At 57.1% G+C, this 18,018-nt stretch overlaps 2 protein-coding genes across 2 annotated transcripts; one reads left to right on the top strand and one right to left on the bottom strand.

Annotated features, from left to right (window-relative positions):
* Positions 1-3,007: 3,007 nt before the first annotated feature.
* Positions 3,008-12,022, bottom strand: zgc:112271 (uncharacterized protein LOC553698 homolog). Its single transcript, XM_041180045.1, has 4 exons — positions 11,968-12,022; positions 10,868-10,933; positions 7,979-8,076; positions 3,008-3,349 (listed from the first exon to the last, which is right to left on the bottom strand). Exons 1-4 carry the CDS (start codon positions 11,971-11,973, stop codon positions 3,250-3,252), a joined length of 270 nt encoding a protein of 89 aa, XP_041035979.1. The 5' UTR covers positions 11,974-12,022; the 3' UTR covers positions 3,008-3,249.
* A 56-nt stretch (positions 12,023-12,078) lies between these two features.
* On the top strand, positions 12,079-14,856 carry slx1b (SLX1 homolog B, structure-specific endonuclease subunit). The gene is made up of 3 exons (XM_041180021.1): positions 12,079-12,083; positions 12,154-12,441; positions 14,670-14,856. The coding sequence occupies exons 1-3, from the start codon at positions 12,079-12,081 to the stop codon at positions 14,854-14,856; spliced, it is 480 nt and encodes a 159-aa protein (XP_041035955.1).
* The last annotated feature ends 3,162 nt before the right edge of the window (positions 14,857-18,018 follow it).

Genomic DNA, 18,018 nt, shown 5'->3' on the forward strand with positions numbered 1-18,018 from the left:
GTGACCTCAGGACAGAGATAGGGGGAGAGAGGAAGAGGGGGTGGGGAGAGAGAGAGAGAGAGAGAGAGGGAGGGGGAGAGAGAGAGAGGGAGGGGGAGACAGAGGGGGTAGAGAGCGAGAGAGAGAAGAGATAGAGAGATGGGAGACAGAGAGAGGGAGAGAGAAAGAGAATGAGAGAGAGAGAGAGAGTGGGAAAGGGAGGAAAAGAGAGAGGGGGAGTCAGGGTAGGGAAGAGAGAGAGAGAGGGGGGGAAGAGAGATACATAGAGAAATGGGGAGTCAGAAAGAGAGAGAAGTAGAAAGTGAGACACGGAAAGAGAGAGGTATAAAGAGAGAAGGGGAGATAGAGAGAGGGGGAGAAAGAGGAAGAGATGGGGAAGAGAGAGGGAGACTGAGGTGGAGAGCGAGGGGGAGATAGAGAGAGAGAGAGAGAGGATAGAGGGAGATGGGGATAGAGAAAGCAGGAGATAGAGGGGGAGTTAGAGAGAGAGAGAGAGAGAGAGGGGAGGTAGAGAGGGAGAGGGAGGGCAGAGAGAGGGGGGTAGAGAGGGGGAGGAGAGGGAGAGTGATAAGGGGTTGGGAGAGAGGGGGGAGTGAGAGAGAGAGAGATAGGGGGTAGGGAGAGAGAGTGGGAGGGGAGTGGAGAGAGAGAGATAGGGGGTAGGGAGAGAGAGTGGGAGAGAGGGAGGGGAGGGAGTGGAGAGAGAGAGAGAAAAAGAGATAGGGGGTAGGGAGAGAGAGTGGGAGAGAGAGAGATAGGGGATAGGGAGAGAGAGTGGGAGAGAGGGAGGGGAGGGAGTGGAGAGAGAGAGAGATAGGGAGCAGGGAGAGAGAGAGAGAGATGAGGGTAGGGAGAGAGAGAGATGGGGGTAGGGAGAGAGAGAGATGGGGGTAGGGAGAGAGAGAGATGGGGGTAGGGAGAGAGAGAGATGGGGGTAGGGAGAGAGAGAGATGGGGGTAGGGAGAGAGAGAGGAGAGTAGACAGAGAGAGAGAGAGAGAGAGACAGAGGGTAGGGAAAGAGAGAGAGATGGGGGTAGGGAGAGAGAGAGGAGAGTAGACAGAGAGAGAGAGAGACAGGGGGTAGGGAGAGAGAGAGGAGAGTAGACAGAGAGAGAGAGAGAGAGACAGGGGGTAGGGAGAGAGAGAGAGAGAGAGATGGGGGTAGGGAGAGAGAGAGGAGAGTAGACAGAGAGAGAGAGAGACAGGGGTAGGGAGAGAGAGAGGACAGTAGACAGAGAGACAGGAGAGTAGACAGGGGTAGGGAGAGAGAGAGAGAGAGAGACAGAGGAGAGTAGACAGAGAGAAGGGTGTGAAACGCTTGGTTCCCAGTGACCCAGGGAGAATCCTGCACCCTCACAGAGAGAGGAAGCAACTGCACATGCAAATCCTTTTTTACCAAAAGGACTAATATTATTTTTAACAAGCTGTGAAATACATCAACTTGTAAAAGAATAAATGCTATAAGTTGAAATAAAATCGCAGTTTCTGACTCTGTTTGTAACAGTCTGTGTGTGAGATCCCCATCGGCATAATCCCAATAACCCCGACTCTCCCCCGGGGTCCGGGCACCAACTCTCCCCGGGGTCTGGGCACCGACTCTCCCTGGGGTATGGGTACCCCCATAGGTTACCGCCCTGGTTACCGACCCTCTCCTTGGTCACTGTCCGAGATTGGACCGACCCGTTCGCAGCTTCTGGAACGTATTTGGCCTCAGGATGAGCGTCCAACTTCATGTCCGGCCCCTCACTAAGACCACCCATTCCTACCTCACTAACATCGCCCGAATCCAACCCCGTCTCAGCTCATCGGCTGCTGTAACCCTCGCCCGAGCCCTCATTCCCTTCACACTCGAATATTCCAGCGGTCTCCCGGCCGCTATCCCACTCGACCCTCCGTAAACCTCAGCTCGTCCCAAACTCCGCTTCACCCCCCCCGTGTCCGAACTCTCACCTCCCACCCCCCTGTATCTCGCTGACCCACACTGACTCCCGGTCCGGCAACCCCTCCGTTTTCACATTCACACCCTCGTTTTCAAATCCCCTCCATGGACCTCACTTCCCCCTCCCTATCTCTGTAACCTCCTCCAGCCCCTACACCCCTCCCTATCTCTGTAACCTCCTCCAGCCCCTACACCCCTCCCTATCTCTGTAACCTCCTCCAGCCCCTACACCCCTCCCTATCTCTGTAACCTCCTCCAGCCCCTACACCCCTCCCTATCTCTGTAACCTCCTCCAGCCCCTACAACCCCTCCCTATCTCTGTAACCTCTTCCAGCCCCTACACCCCTCCCTATCTCTGTAACCTCCTCCAGCCCCTACAACCCTCGCTATCTCTGTAACCTCCTCCAACCCCTACAACCCTCCCTATCTCTGTAACCTCCTCCAGCCCCTACACGCCTCCCTATCTCTGTAACCTCCTCCAGCCCCTAAACCCCTTCCTATCTCTGTAACCTCCTCCAGCCCCTACAACCCTCCCTATCTCTGTAACCTCCTCCAGCCCCTACAACCCTCCCTATCTCTGTAACCTCCTCCAGCCCCTACAACCCTCCCTATCTGTGTAACCTCCTCCAGTCCCCTACAACCCTCCCTATCTCTGTCACCTCCTGCAACCCTCCGAGATCTCTCCTCTCCTCCGATTCCGCCCTCTCGAGCATCCCCCGATTCCCATCGCTCCGACATCGGCGGCCGGGCCTTCAGCTGCCTGGGGGGGAGGGAGGGCCCTAAGCTCTGGAATTCCTTCCCTCAACCTCTCTGCGCACCCCTCACTCTCTCTCTCTCTCTCTCTCTCTCTGTCTCTCTCTAAGAGGCTCCTTAAAAAGCTCCCCCTCTCCCCGACCTGTCGCTTGCCTGATCCTGATGCCTGGTGACGTGGGACCGAAAGAGAGAGAGACTCGGACCCCATTTCGCGCGGGAGACGCGCGTGAGGGGGAGGGCTTTAGTCTGATCTCACCCATCGGAGCGAAGCGGCTCCCTCACTGCCCGTCGGTAGAAAGGACGCAGCCGGACTGAGACGTCTGAAGAGTTTATTTGTAACAGATAAGTCAGGTCACAGGAATAAGCACAGCAAAAGCAACGTACAACGCAACTCTCGCTGCCAAGCACACCCCCCCCCACCCCCCCACCACCGGCGGCACAGGTTGGCACAGCCACTCCCCGACATCCTTGCCCTCGGGGTGGAGGGGGCAATCTCTGGCAGGCCTCAGCTCCCTCCTCGAAGCCTTCTCTCCCTCTCTCCGGCCCTGGTTTCCAGCTCACTGCGCCTTCTGCTTCTCCCACTGCTCGGGGCTGAGCGTCTTCTGTTCGAAGGCGTGGATGGCCTTCAGCTCGTCTGCCAAGCAGGCGTTCACCATCCTGCGCCACGGAGAGAAGAGGGCAGCCGTGAGAAACAGGGGGGGGGGGGGGGGAGGCCCTTCAGCCTTTCGAGTCTGCTCCCCCCCCCACCTTAATCCAGCCTGTGGCTGATCTTCTCCCTCAACTCCACCTTAATCCAGCCTATGGCTGATCATCCACCTCAACTCCACCTTAATCCAGCCTGTGGCTGATCATCCACCTCAACTCCACCTTAATCCAGCCTGTGGCTGATCATCCACCTCAACTCCACCTTAATCCAGCCTGTGGCTGATCATCCACCTCAACTCCACCTTAATCCAGCCTGTGGCTGATCATCCCCCTCAACTCCACCTTAATCCAGCCTGTGGCTGATCATCCACCTCAACTCCACCTTAATCCAGCCTGTGGCTGATCATCCCCCTCAACTCCACCTTAATCCAGCCTGTGGCTGATCATCCACCTCAACTCCACCTTAATCCAGCCTGTGGCTGATCATCCACCTCAACTCCACCTTAATCCAGCCTGTGGCTGATCTTCTCCCTCAACTCCACCTTAATCCAGCCTGTGGCTGATCATCCACCTCAACTCCACCTTAATCCAGCCTGTGGCTGATCATCCACCTCAACTCCACCTTAATCCAGCCTGTGGCTGATCATCCACCTCAACTCCACCTTAATCCAGCCTGTGGCTGATCTTCTCCTTCAACTCCACCTTAATCCAGCCTGTGGCTGATCATCCACCGCAACCCCACCTTAATCCAGCCTGTGGCTGATCATCCACCGCAACTCCACCTTAATCCAGCCTGTGGCTGATCATCCACCGCAACCCCACCTTAATCCAGCCTGTGGCTGATCATCCACCTCAACTCCACCTTAATCCAGCCTGTGGCTGATCATCCACCTCAACTCCACCTTAATCCAGCCTGTGGCTGATCTTCTCCCTCAACTCCACCTTAATCCAGCCTGTGGCTGATCTTCTCCCTCAACTCCACCTTAATCCAGCCTGTGGCTGATCTTCTCCCTCAACTCCACCTTAATCCAGCCTGTGGCTGATCTTCTCCCTCAACTCCACCTTAATCCAGCCTGTGGCTGATCATCCACCTCAACTCCACCTTAATCCAGCCTGTGGCTGATCTTCTCCCTCAACTCCACCTTCCCGCACTCTCCCCACATCCCTCAATCCCCTCAGCATCCAAAAAATTCTCTCTATCTCGGTCTTGAACCTACTCGGTGACGGAGCACCCACCGCTCTCTGGGGTGGAGAATTCCAAAGATTCACAACCCTCCCGAGTGAAGACATTTCTCCTTCATCTCAGCCCAGAATGGCCGACACCTGCTTCTGGGAGCCCCTACAACCCTTCCTGCATCTACCCTGTCGAGCCCTCCCTCCCCCACACTCTCAGGCAGCGCGTTCCAGATCCTAACCCCCTCGATTGACCCTCCCTCCCCCACACTCTCAGACAGCGCATTCCAGATCCTAACCCATCGCTGCGTGAAAAAGTTTCTCCTCCTGTCTCCGTCCCTCCTTTTACCCATCGCCTTCAATCCGTGTCCCTCTGCTTCTCGATCCTTCCCCCCAATGGGAACAGTTTCTCCCGATCCGCTCTGTCCCAGACCCCTCGTGATTTTGAACACCTCGATCAAATCTCCTCTTGACCTTCTCTTCTCCGAGGAGAACACTCCCAACTTCTCCAATCTATCCACGGAACTGAAGTTCCTCATCCCTGGAACCATTCTCATGAATCTTTTCTGCACTTTCGCTCTCTCTCTCTCTTTCTCCAATTCCTTCACATCCTTCCTAAAGTGCGGAGCCCAGAACTGGACACAATATTCCAGCAGAGGCTGAACGAGTGTCTTATACAAGTTCAACATAACCTCCCTGCTCTTGTACCCTACGCCCCTATGAATAAAGCCCAGGATACTGTCTGCTTTATTAACCCCTCTCTCCCCCTGTCCTGCTCCCCTTCAATGATTTATACACATTTACCCCCAGCTCCCTCTGCTCCTGTCCCCCCTTTAGAATTGTCCCCCTTTATTTTATACTGTCTCCCCTCGTACTTCCCACCAAAATGAATCGCTTCACCCTTCTCTGTGTTAAACTGTATCTGCCACTTGTCTGCCCATTTCTCCAGCCTCTCTGTGTCCTTTTAAGGTTCTGCACTCTCCTCCTCACAGTTTGCAATGCTCCCAAGTTTCGTATCATCCACAGATTTTGAAATTGTGCCCTGCACACCGAGGTCTAGATCATTAATATACATCAGGAAAGGCAAGAGTCCCAATACCGACCCCTGGGGAACTCCACCACAAACCTCCCTCCAGCCCAAAAACCATCCATTTACCACTACTCTCTGTTTCTTGTCACCCAGCTAATTCCGTACCCATGTTGCTCCTGTCCCTGATGCTCCCTGACTTTTTTCACAAGCCTGTATCAGACGCCTTCTGAAAGTCCACGTACACCACATCGACAGCGTTACCCTCATCGACCCTCTGCTACCTCCTCAAAAATCTCCGGCGATACTCCCTGGACAAACCCAAACCGGCTTTCCTTACTTAACCCCCGTTTCTCCCAGCGACCGTTAAACTCTGCCCCGAATTATTCTGTCTGGAAGATTCCCCGCCGCCGAAGTGAAACAGACCGGCCTGTCGTCGCTGGGTTTTTCCCTTTACCCCCTTTTTCTGAACAAGGGTGTAAACAGTTGCAATGCTCCAGTCCTCTGGCACCACCCCGGGGTGTCAGGGAGACGGGAAAAGACTAAGGACATTTGTCTCCGCAAATCCCGCTCTCAACCCCCCTCGATGTCCTCAGACGCATCTCATCCAGTCCCGGTGCCTTAACAACTCTAACAAGTTCAGGCGTCCTCTCTGAGCACCTCCTCCTCCTCCTCGTGAATTTTAAACCCATCTGGTTTCCGAATGACCTCCTCTGTCACCCTGACCTGGGTACCATCATCTTCCTCGGTAAAGACAGGGGCAAACCGTTCACCTCGTACCCCTGCCTCCCTGCATTAATCCCCTATTTTGTCCCTCATCGGCCCTATTTCTCCTTTTACCGCCCTTTCACTATTTATGTACCCGGAGAAGGCTCTGGGATTCCCCTTTCAAGTTAACTGCCGGTCTCTTCTCGTACTCTCTCTCTCTGTTTCTCCGATTTGCTTTGTCACCTCCCCTCTGAACCTTCTGAACCCTCGGTTCTCAGTTGTATTTTCTACCCGACACTCGTCATTAACACGCTTTCTCTCCTTCATCTTTATCTCCATCTCCTTTGTCATCCAGGGAGCTCTGGACTTGTTTGCCTTACCTTTCCCTTTCGAGGGAATATACCTTGACTCTACCCGAAATATCTCGTCTTTGAAGGCAGCCCTTGGATCAGTGAGTGTTTCTCCTGACAACCTGTGACTCCAATTTATTCGACCCACATCTGTTCTTACCCCACTGAAGTTGGCTTTCCTCCTCTTACGCTGGATTATTCGTCATCCTTTTCTGTAGTCACCTTAAACCTTATGATAAAATGATCACTGTTCCCTAAATGCTCCCCCATTAACACAAGAAACACTAGGCCCACCTCATTCCCAAGAACCAGGTCTAGCAGTGTCTCCTTCTTCATTGGACAGGACACATACTACTGTGAGAAATTCTCCTGAATACACTCTAGGAACTCTTTCCTCTCTCTTCACACCATTATCCCACTCTATATTTGGGGAATTAAAGTCACCCATTATAAATCAATCTACAATTTTTGCACCACCCTGTTAATTTCCTTGCAAATTTGTTCCTCTACATCGTTCCCATTAGTTGGTAGCCTACAGGCTACACTGAGCAATGCAATTGAACCTTTTTTCTTCCTTAGCTCTAGCCAAATAGATTCTGCCCTCGACCCCCATTCTGACCCCACCCAATAATTTACTATTCCCTACTCTAATGCTATATGTCTCCCCCAGTGTTCTGTAGGGTCTGGTATTCCTCTCAGATATTACTTCCTGATTCCCACAACCCTGTCAGTCGACTGGGACAAAATAATTTTCAAAAGTGCATGTTGGCACCTAGCTCGGTTGAGCATGGTGTAAGGCACATATCTTTTTATTTCTGTTGGACTGTGGATTAAAATTATAATGGCTGCAGGTTGAAAGACATGTCCACTGGAATAGGATGAGTGATATATACAATGTTGCAGTCCTGGAACAGAGTGTGCCATGAAAGACAGGATGGCGCCAGAGAGGAGTCCTGGACACACACAGGAGAAAGAGGTTTTAGGTCTCGCTCCTTTCAGGCTAGGAGCTATTCTGATGGACTGCTTGCACACAAAACCTGGTCACCTGGTCAAGTGCCAATTAAAATGCTGATGTCAGGCAGCTCCCTTGGTCTAGGGCTCCTCTCCGGCACCATCCTGCCTTTCATGGCACACTCTGCTCCAGGACTGCAGCATTGCATACATCTCTCATGCTGTTCCAGTGGATATGTCTTTCAAGCTGCAGGCGTTGTAATTTTAATCCACAGTCCAACAGAAATAAAAAAAAGTGAGTCGTGACAATGGATATACGAGTGATTAAGACCGTTGAAAAGACTCAAGAGGGAGAAGGTACGGGCTCTCGAATTCTACATTCCCATTTCAGGATATCCCTGGACTGTCGGCTCAAGAGCGAAGGGATCTTACCTGTGTCTCTGTAGAAGGGGCTTGTTCACAAACTTTGGCGAGACCACCAGCACCTTGAAACTTGTTGAACATTTCTCCGCTGTCATGTCCACCACTTCCTACGGGGCAGGAGAGAGAATTTATTTCATCGAAGGCACCCTCCGCAGAGTGACCCGGCGCCAAGGGGAGGCCCTTCGGCCCACCGGGCCTGTACTGGCTCTTCGAAAGAGTTTCCCAATGAATCCCACTCCCCTTCTTTCCCCAGGGCCCTGACAAGATTTTTCTCCCCTTCAAGTATTTACCCCTCGAGCCCGATCCTCCGTTCGACCAGCCTTGCGGCCGACCTGTGACCTAACCCCCATCTGCCCGCTTTTGGCGTCCCTCAGCGCCTTTGGATAACCGAAACTGATCGATCTCACCGATTTTTTTAAAAAATTAACAATCGACCGGTTGCCGTCGGTGAGAGAGAGAGCTCCAAACCTCTCCCGCCCTTTGTGTGAAGCGGTGTTTCCTAATTTCACTCCCGGAAGCTCTGACTCTAAATTTAGACTCTGTTCATCTCATCCCAGACTCTCTCTCCAAGCGGTGTAAATTGTGTCGGGGTGTCTCTCTCTCTCTCTCCCGACCCTATCAGTTCCCCCGAATGTCCTGAAAACTTTGATCGATTTTGTACCCTTAACCCCGGAAATTCCAGGGCCTACGACCCGAGTTTGCGTTTAATCCCCCCTCCTCGTCATTTAACCCCTCGGAGGGCGGGTATCGTGCCGGTAAATCCACACCACGCTCCCTGCCAGGGTCAGTATATCCTTCCCAAGGTGTGGAGCACACCACTCCCTACACAACCACTCCCCCCTCACACCCCTCCCTACGCCCCCCATCCCACTCACACCCCTCCCTACACCCCCCATCCCACTCACACCCCTCCCTACACCCCCCCACCCCACTCCCCCCCCACACCCCTCCCTACACCCCCCCCACCCCACTCGGCCCTCCCTACACCCCCCCCACCCCCCCACACCCCTCCCTACACCCCCCCACCCCACTCCGCCTCACACCCCTCCCACCCCTCCCCACACCCCCTCCCTACACCCCTTCACACTCCTCCCTACACCCCCCACCCCACTCCCCCTCACACCCCTCCCTACACCCCCCCACCCCACTCCGCCTCACACCCCTCCCACCCCTCCCCACACCCCCTCCCTACACCCCTTCACACTCCTCCCTACACCCCCCACCCCACTCCCCCCCACACCCCTCCCTACACCCCCCCACCCCACTCCCCCCCCACACCCCTCGCTACACCACCCCCCCACACCCCTCCCTACACCCCCCCCACCCCACTCCGCCTCACACCCCTCCCGACACCCCCCTCCCACCCCTCCCCACACCCCCTCCCTACACCCCTTCACACTCCTCCCTACACCCCCCACCCCACTACCCCCCCCCACACCCCTCGCTACAACCCCCCCCCACCCCACTCGGCCCTCCCTACACCCCCCCCACCCCCCCACACCCCTCCCTACACCCCCCCACCCCACTCCGCCTCACACCCCTCCCACCCCTCCCCACACCCCCTCCCTACACCCCTTCACACTCCTCCCTACACCCCCCACCCCACTCTGCCTCACACCCCTCCCACCCCTCCCCACACCCCCTCCCTACACCCCTTCACACTCCTCCCTACACCCCCCACCCCACTCCGCCTCACACCCCTCCCACCCCTCCCCACACCCCCTCCCTACACCCCTTCACACTCCTCCCTACACCCCCCACCCCACTCCCCCCCACACCCCTCCCTACACCCCCCCACAGCCCTCCCTACACCCCCCACCCCACTCCCCCTCACACCCCTCCCTACACCCCCCCACCCCACTCCGCCTCACACCCCTCCCACCCCTCCCCACACCCCCTCCCTACACCCCTTCACACTCCTCCCTACACCCCCCACCCCACTCCCCCCCACACCCCTCCCTACACCCCCCCACCCCACTCCCCCCCCACACCCCTCGCTACACCACCCCCCCACACCCCTCCCTACACCCCCCCCACCCCACTCCGCCTCACACCCCTCCCGACACCCCCCTCCCACCCCTCCCCACACCCCCTCCCTACACCCCTTCACACTCCTCCCTACACCCCACACCCCACTACCCCCCCCACACCCCTCGCTACACCCCCCCCACCCCACTCGGCCCTCCCTACACCCCCCCAACCCCCCCACACCCCTCCCTACACCCCCCCACCCCACTCCGCCTCACACCCCTCCCACCCCTCCCCACACCCCCTCCCTACACCCCTTCACACTCCTCCCTACACCCCCCCACCCCACTCCGCCTCACACCCCTCCCACCCCTCCCCACACCCCCTCCCTACACCCCTTCACACTCCTCCCTACACCCCCCACCCCACTCCCCCAACACCCCTCCCTACACCCCCCCACCCCACTCCGCCTCACACCCCTCCCACCCCTCCCCACACCCCCTCCCTACACCCCTTCACACTCCTCCCTACACCCCCCACCCCACTCCCCCCAACAGCCCTCCCTACACCCCCCACCCCACTCCCCCCAACACCCCTCCCTACACCCCCCCACAGCCCTCCCTACACCCCCCACCCCACTCCCCCCAACACCCCTCCCTACACCCCCCCACAGCCCTCCCTACACCCCCCACCCCACTCCCCTCACACCCCTCCCTACGCCCCCCATCCCACTCACACCCCTCCCTACACCCTCCCCACCCCACTCCCCCTCCACACCCCTCGCTACACCACCCCCCCACACCCCTCCCTACACCCCCCCCACCCCACTCCCCCCCCACACCCCTCCCTACACCCCCCTCACCCCACTGCCCCCAACCCCGCATTCTCCCCTCCCCTCCCCCGTCTCCGCGTGTTGCCCTTGACCCTCACCACGTGGGTGGCCTCCAGCCCCCTCAGTAGCTTGTCCCTGACCAAGTCAGCGGTCAGCGCAGTCACCTGTAGAGGGAGAGAGAGAGAGAGAGAGTGTGAGTGAGGGAGGGGGAGAGGGTGTGAGGGAGGGAGGGAGTGAGAGAGGGTGTGAGGGAGGGGGAGAGGGTGTGAGGGAGGAAGTGAGAGAGGGAGGGAGGGAGAGATTGAGTGAGGGAGGGAGAGAGGAAGTGAGGGAGGGAGGAAGTGAGTGAGTGAGTTGAGGGATTGAAGGAGGGAGTGATGGATTGAGGGCGGGTGGGAGTGAGGGAGGGAGTGAGGGATTGAGGGAGGGAATGAGGGAGGGAGGAAGGGATTCAGGGAGTGAGGGAGGGCGGGAGTGAGGGAAGGCGGGAGTGAGGGAGGGCGGGAGTGAGGGAGGGCGGGTGTGAGGGAGGGCGGGTGTGAGGGAGGGCGGGTGGGAGTGAGGGAATGAGTGGAGCGAGTGAGAGATGGATTGAGGGAGGGAATGAGGGAGGGAATGAGGGATTGAGGGAGGGAATGAGGGATTGAGGGAGTGTGTGTGTGATGGAGTGAGGGAGGGATTGAGGGAGGGAATGAGGGATTGAGGGAGGGAATGAGGGACGGAGGGAGGGATTGAGGGAGGGAGGGATTGAGGGAGGGAGGGATTAAGGGAGTGAGGGAGGGATTGAGGGAGTGAGGGAGGGATTGAGGGAGGGATTGAGTGAGGGAGGGATTGAGTGAGGGAGGGAGGGAGGGGGAGGGAGTGAGGGAGGGAGGGGGAGGGAGTGAGGGAGGGAATGGGGAGTGAGGGAGGGATTGAGGGAGTGAGGGAGGGATTGAGGGAGGGATTGAGTGAGGGATTGAGGGAGTGAGGGAGGGATTGAGGGAGGGATTGAGTGAGGGATTGAGGGAGGGAGGGAGGGATTGAGTGAGGGAGGGAGGGAGGGGGAGGGAGTGAGGGAGGGGGAGGGGGTGAGGGAGGGGGAGGGGGTGAGGGAGGGTTGGGTGATGGAGGGTGTTGGGGGGGGAGGGGCCGGTTTGGGGGGGGGGGGGGTGGGTTTCGCGCCCCCCCCCGGGGAGGGACCCGGATGCTCCGTCACCTCCATCTCGCGGCCTCGAGTCTCCGGCGGATCCGGATCCCCCGGGGGGGGGGGGGGGGGGCGGGGTTTGGAGGCTGGAGGGGGCGGGGCCCGTTCCCGCTGAGGGGGCCAATGGTGCTAGGGAGAAGGGGAGGGAGGGAAGGGGGGGGGGGGGAGGAGGAGGGGGAGGGGGAGAGGGAGGGGGAGGGGGCGGGGCTTCCCTCCGCACGTCGCACCGGCCTCACCGCCCCGCACGGCTGATGGACAGGAGGCGCCGGCCAATGGCGACGCGCGGCGGGAGGGCGCCGGCCAATCGGGAGAGGCGGGGCGGGACACCACGGGTGGCGGTTGGGGGGGGGGTCCCTGCGCCGCTTGGGGCTGCCCGGCCCAGCGCCTGACGGCGGCCCGACGACTCAATCGGGGTTTCCAGGGGTCGGACGGCGCCGCCCCCGGCCGACCAGCCGCTCCTGCCGGCCCTCCCTCCTCCCCATCCCGGTGGGACCCCCGGCCGCCTCGGTTTTGACAGGGACGATTGAACAGGCAGGCCGCCGGCGCCCAAAGCCCAGCTTCTTAAAGGAGACCTGCCCCAAGGTCTCTTAAAGGCGCAGGCACCAGCAGAGCTCCAGCACCCCCCCCCCCCACCCCCACCACCCCCACCTCTCTGGCAAGGGAGAGGAGAGGGTGAGGGTTCCTGTTGCCGAATTGCTCCATCGGCCAAGGTCAGCTTCTGCGGCGAGAGGGTCTGCCCCTAGCGCAGGGAGAGAGGCCGCTCGCCTCTTAAAGGGACCCCCCACCCACCCCAAACTCTGACCCCCACTCCCACCACCCCCCCCCCCCCCCCCCCCCCCCCGCCACCACACCCACTACCCCGAGCGCCGCATTTGCCCGAGAGGCTCCGGTGACGAGCGGCGAAGCCTGACCCAGTTGAATAGCAGAGAGGCCACCCCCCCCCCCCCAAACCCCACCACCACCCTCCTCCGCCACGGTCCTATTGCGTGGTGTCGGGAGGCACTAAGGGATTAAGCCAAGTGGGTGGGGGGCGGAGGTGGTTGTGGGGGAGATGGTGTTGGTGGTGGTGGTGGGCGAGGGAGAGGGGCTCTGGTGGGGGGCAGTCCTGCCCCATGCGAAGCAGTGGCTGAGCGGCTCCTCCAGCTTTCTTAAGATTCATTCACGGGGAGGCGGGCTGTCGCCGGCCGGGCCCAGCACTTATTGCCCCCGCCCCACCGTCCCCAGTTGCCCCCTTGAGAAGGTGTTGGGTGGAGCTGCTGCAGACCCCGTGTGCTGTAGGTACACCCACGGCGCTGTTAGGTACTTGTTGCTGCAATGATCTAACCTCCTCCAGCCCCGACAGCCCTCCCTATCTCTGTAACCTCCTCCAGCCCCTACACCGCTCCCTATCTCTGTAACCTCCTCCAGCCCCTACACCCCTCCCTATCTCTGTAACCTCCTCCAGCCCCTACACCCCTCCCTATCTCTGTAACCTCCTCCAGCCCCTACACCCCTCCCTATCTCTGTAACCTCCTCCAGCCCCTACACCCCTCCCTATCTCTGTAACCTCCTCCAGCCCCTACACCCCTCCCTATCTCTGTAACCTCCTCCAACCCTCCGAGATCTCTCCTCTCCTCCGATTCCCATCGCTCCACCATTGGCGGCCGGGCCTTCAGCTGCCTTGGGGGGGGGCCCCTAGGCTAAGGAGTTCCCTCCCTGAACCCTCTCCGTGTCTCTCACTCTCTCTGTGTCTCTGTCTCTGTCTCTCTCTCTGTTTGTTTCTCTGTCTCTCTCTCTCTCTCTGTTTGTCTCTCTCTCTCTCTGTCTCTCTCTCTCTCTCTGTTTGTCTCTCTCTCTCTCTCCATTTGTCCCTCTCTCTCTCTCTCTCTCTCTCTGTCTCTCTCTCTGTCTCTGTCTCTCTCTCTGTCTCTCTCTGTTTGTCTCTCTCTCTCTCTGTCTCTCTCTCTCTCTGTTTGTCTCTCTCTCTCTCTCCATTTGTCCCTCTCTCTCTCTCTCTCTCTCTCTCTGTCTCTCTCTCTGTCTCTGTCTCTCTCTCTGTCTCTCTCCCTCTCTCTCTCTCTGTCTCTCTCTCTGTCTCTCTCCCTCTCTCTCTCTCTGTCTCTCTCTCTGTCTCTCTCCCTCTCTCTCTCCCTCTCTCTCTCTCTCTGTCTCTCTCTCTGTCTCTCTCCCTCTCTCTCTCTCTCTCTGTCTCTCTCTCTCTCTGTCTCTCCCTCTCTCTCTCTCTTTGTCTTTCTCTCTCTCTCTGTCTCTCTCTCTCTCTCTCTCTCTCTCTGTCTCTCTCTCTCTCTGTCTCTCTCTCTCTCTGTCTCTCTCTCCCTCTCTCTCTCTCTCTGTCTCTCTCTCTCTGTCTGTCTCTCTCCCTCTCTGTCTCTCTCCCTCTCTCTCTCTCTCTGTCTCTCTCTCTCTCTGTCTCTCTCTCTCTCTGTCTCTCTCTCCCTCTCTCTCTCTCTCTGTCTCTCTCTCTCTGTCTGTCTCTCTTCCTCTCTCTCTCTCTGTCTCTCTGTCTCTTCCCTTCCCCCTCTCTCTGTCGCTCTCTACCTCTCCCCCTCCCCCCACCGTCTCTCTCTATCTCTCTCTCTCTCTCTCTCTCTCTCTGCTCCACAAGCCTCTGACCGAGCAGCTCCCCCTCCCCCTCCCCGCTGACATTGGGCAGTGGTCTAACACCCCCATTCCCCTTTGTTTCTCCTCCCCCACCACCCCCCCACCCAGTGCAGGGGGTCAGCCATGGTCATCGAGGTGGAGAGTTTCCATGGGGTCTACTTGCTGTACTGCACCAACGCCAAGTACAAGGGGAGGATCTACATTGGCTACACTGTCAATCCAGAGAGGAGGATCTCACAGCACAACGCGGGCAAGAGGAAAGGGGGAGCGTGGCGAACCAGCGGACGGGGACCCTGGTAATGGGGGCGTGGGGGGTGGTGGGGTGGGGGGGAGAGGGGAATGGGAATCGGTTCAACGGAGACAGGGCGAGTTCAGCTGGACACCAGCAGGTGGTAAAAACAAAAAAACTGCGGATGCTGGAAATCCAAAACAAAAACAGAATTACCTGGAAAAACTCAGCAGGTCTGGCAGCATCGGCGGAGAAGAAAAGAGTTGACGTTTCGAGTCCTCATGACCCTTCGACAGAACTTGAGTTCGAGTCCAGGAAAGAGCTGAAATATAAGCTGGTTTAAGGTGTGTGTGTGGGGGGCGGAGAGATAGAGAGACAGAGAGGTGGAGGGGGTTGGTGTGGGTTGTAGCGACAAACAAGCAGTGATAGAAGCAGAATATCAAAAGATGTCAACGACAAATAATACAATAGAACACATAGGTGTTAAAGATAAAGTTGGTGATATTATCTAAACGAATGTGCTAATTAAGAATGGATGGTAGGGCACTCAAGGTATAGCTCTAGTGGGTTTTTTTTTTTATTTTATATAATGGAAATAGGTGGGAAAAGGAAAATCTTTATAATTTATTGGGAAAAAAAAAGAGAAGGGGGAAACAGAAAGGGGGTGGGGATGGGGGAGGGGACTCACGACCTAAAGTTGTTGAATTCAATATTCAGTCCGGAAGGCTGTAAAGTGCCTAGTCGGAAGATGAGGTGATGTTCCTCCAGTTTGCGCTGGGCTTCACTGGAACAATGCAGCAAGCCAAGGACAGACATGTGGGCAAGAGAGCAGGGTGGAGTGTTAAAATGGCAAGCGACAGGGAGGTTTGGGGTCATTCTTGCGGACAGACCGCAGGTGTTCTGCAAAGCGGTCGCCCAGTTTACGTTTGGTCTCTCCAATGTAGAGGAGACCACATTGGGAGCAACGAATGCAGTAGACTAAGTTGGGGAAATGCAAGTGAAATGCTGCTTCACTTGAAAGGAGTGTTTGGGTCCTTGGACGGTGAGGAGAGAGGAAGTGAAGGGGCAGGTGTTTGCATCTTTTGCGTGGGCAAGGGGTTGTGCCATACGAGGGGGGGTTGAGGAGTAGGGGGTGATGGAGGAGTGGACCAGGGTGTCCCGGAGGGAGCGATCCCTACGAATGCCGATAAGGGGGGTGAAGGGAAGATGTGTTTGGTAGTGGCATCATGCTGGAGTTTGGCGGAAATGGCGGAGGATGATCCTTTGAATGCGGAGGCTGGTGGGGTGATAAGTGAGGACAAGGGGGACCCTATCATGTTTCTGGGAGGGAGGAGAAGGAGTGAGGGGCGGATGCGCGGGAGATGGGCCGGACACGGTTGAGGGCCCTGTCAACGACCGTGGGTGGAAAACCTCGGTTAAGGAAGAAGGAGGACATGTCAGAGGAACTGTTTTTGAATGTAGCATCATCGGAACAGATGCGACGGAGGCGAAGGAACTGAGAGAATGGGATGGAGTCCTTACAGGAAGTGGGGTGTGAGGAGCTGTAGTCGAGATAGCTGTGGGTGTCGGTGGGTTTGTAATGGATATTGGTGGACAGTCTATCACCAGAGATTGAGACAGAGAGGTCAAGGAAGGGAAGGGAAGTGTCAGAGATGGACCACGTGAAAATGATGGAGGGGTGGAGATTGGAAGCAAAATTAATAAATTTTTCCAAGTCCTGACGAGAGCATGAAGCAGCACCGAAATAATCATCGATGTACCGGAGAAAGAGTTGTGGAAGGGGGCCGGAGTAGGGATTGCAACAAGGAATGTTTCCACATACCCCATAAAGAGACAGGCATAGCTGGGGCCCATGCGGGTACCCATAGCCACCACCTTTTATTTGGAGGAAGTGAGAGGAGTTGAAGGAGAAATTGTTCAGCGTGAGAACAAGTTCAGGCCAGACGGAGGAGAGTAGTGGTGGATGGGGATTGTTCGGGCCTCTGTTCGAGGAAGAAGCTAAGGGCCCTCAGACCATCCTGGTGGGGGATGGAGGTGTAGAGGGATTGGACGTCCATGGTGAAGAGGAAGCGGTAGGGGCCAGGGAACTGGAAATTGTTGATGTGACGTAAGGTGTCAGAGGGTCTGAGGGCCCTTAGCTTCTTCCTCGAACAGAGGCCCGAACAATCCCCATCCACCACTACTCTCCTCCGTCTGGCTGAACTTGTTCTCACGCTGAACAATTTCTCCTTCAACTCCTCTCACTTCCTCCAAATAAAAGGTGTGGCTATGGGTACCCGCATGGGCCCCAGCTATGCCTGTCTCTTTATGGGGGTATGTGGAACATTCCTTGTTGCAGTCCTACTCCGGCCCCCTTCCACAACTCTTTCTCCGGTACATCGATGATTATTTCGGTGCTGCTTCATGCTCTCGTCAGGACTTGGAAAAATTTATTAATTTTGCTTCCAATCTCCACCCCTCCATCATTTTCACGTGGTCCATCTCTGACACTTCCCTTCCCTTCCTTGACCTCTCTGTCTCAATCTCTGGTGATAGACTGTCCACCAATATCCATTACAAACCCACCGACACCCACAGCTATCTCGACTACAGCTCCTCACACCCCACTTCCTGTAAGGACTCCATCCCATTCTCTCAGTTCCTTCGCCTCCGTCGCATCTGTTCCGATGATGCTACATTCAAAAACAGTTCCTCTGACATGTCCTCCTTCTTCCTTAACCGAGGTTTTCCACCCACGGTCGTTGACAGGGCCCTCAACCGTGTCCGGCCCATCTCCCGCGCATCCGCCCTCACTCCTTCTCCTCCCTCCCAGAAACATGATAGGGTCCCCCTTGTCCTCACTTATCACCCCACCAGCCTCCGCATTCAAAGGATCATCCTCCGCCATTTCCGCCAACTCCAGCATGATGCCACTACCAAACACATCTTCCCTTCACCCCCCTTATCGCATTCCGTAGGGATCGCTCCCTCCGGGACACCCTGGTCCACTCCTCCATCACCCCCTACTCCTCAACCCCCTCGTATGGCACAACCCCTTGCCCACGCAAAAGAATGCAACACCTGCCCCTTCACTTCCTCTCTCCTCACCGTCCAAGGACCCAAACACTCCTTTCAAGTGAAGCAGCATTTCACTTGCATTTCCCCCAACTTAGTCTACTGCATTCGTTGCTCCCAATGTGGTCTCCTCTACATTGGAGAGACCAAACGTAAACTGGGCGACCGCTTTGCACAGA

Source organism: Carcharodon carcharias, chromosome 38 (assembly GCF_017639515.1).
Source record: "Carcharodon carcharias isolate sCarCar2 chromosome 38, sCarCar2.pri, whole genome shotgun sequence".
NCBI classification, from domain to species: domain Eukaryota; kingdom Metazoa; phylum Chordata; class Chondrichthyes; order Lamniformes; family Lamnidae; genus Carcharodon; species Carcharodon carcharias.

Coding starts and splice junctions, on each gene's coding strand:
- zgc:112271 (XM_041180045.1), bottom strand. Junction 8,077..10,867: donor GGCTGGAGGCCACCCACGTG/GTGAGGGTCAAG, acceptor CCTGCCCCGTAG/GAAGTGGTGGACATGACAGC. Junction 3,350..7,978: donor CCCCTTCTACAGAGACACAG/GTAAGATCCCTT, acceptor TCCGTGGCGCAG/GATGGTGAACGCCTGCTTGG.
- slx1b (XM_041180021.1), top strand. Junction 12,442..14,669: donor CCTCCCTCCTCCCCATCCCG/GTGGGACCCCCG, acceptor CACCCAGTGCAG/GGGGTCAGCCATGGTCATCG.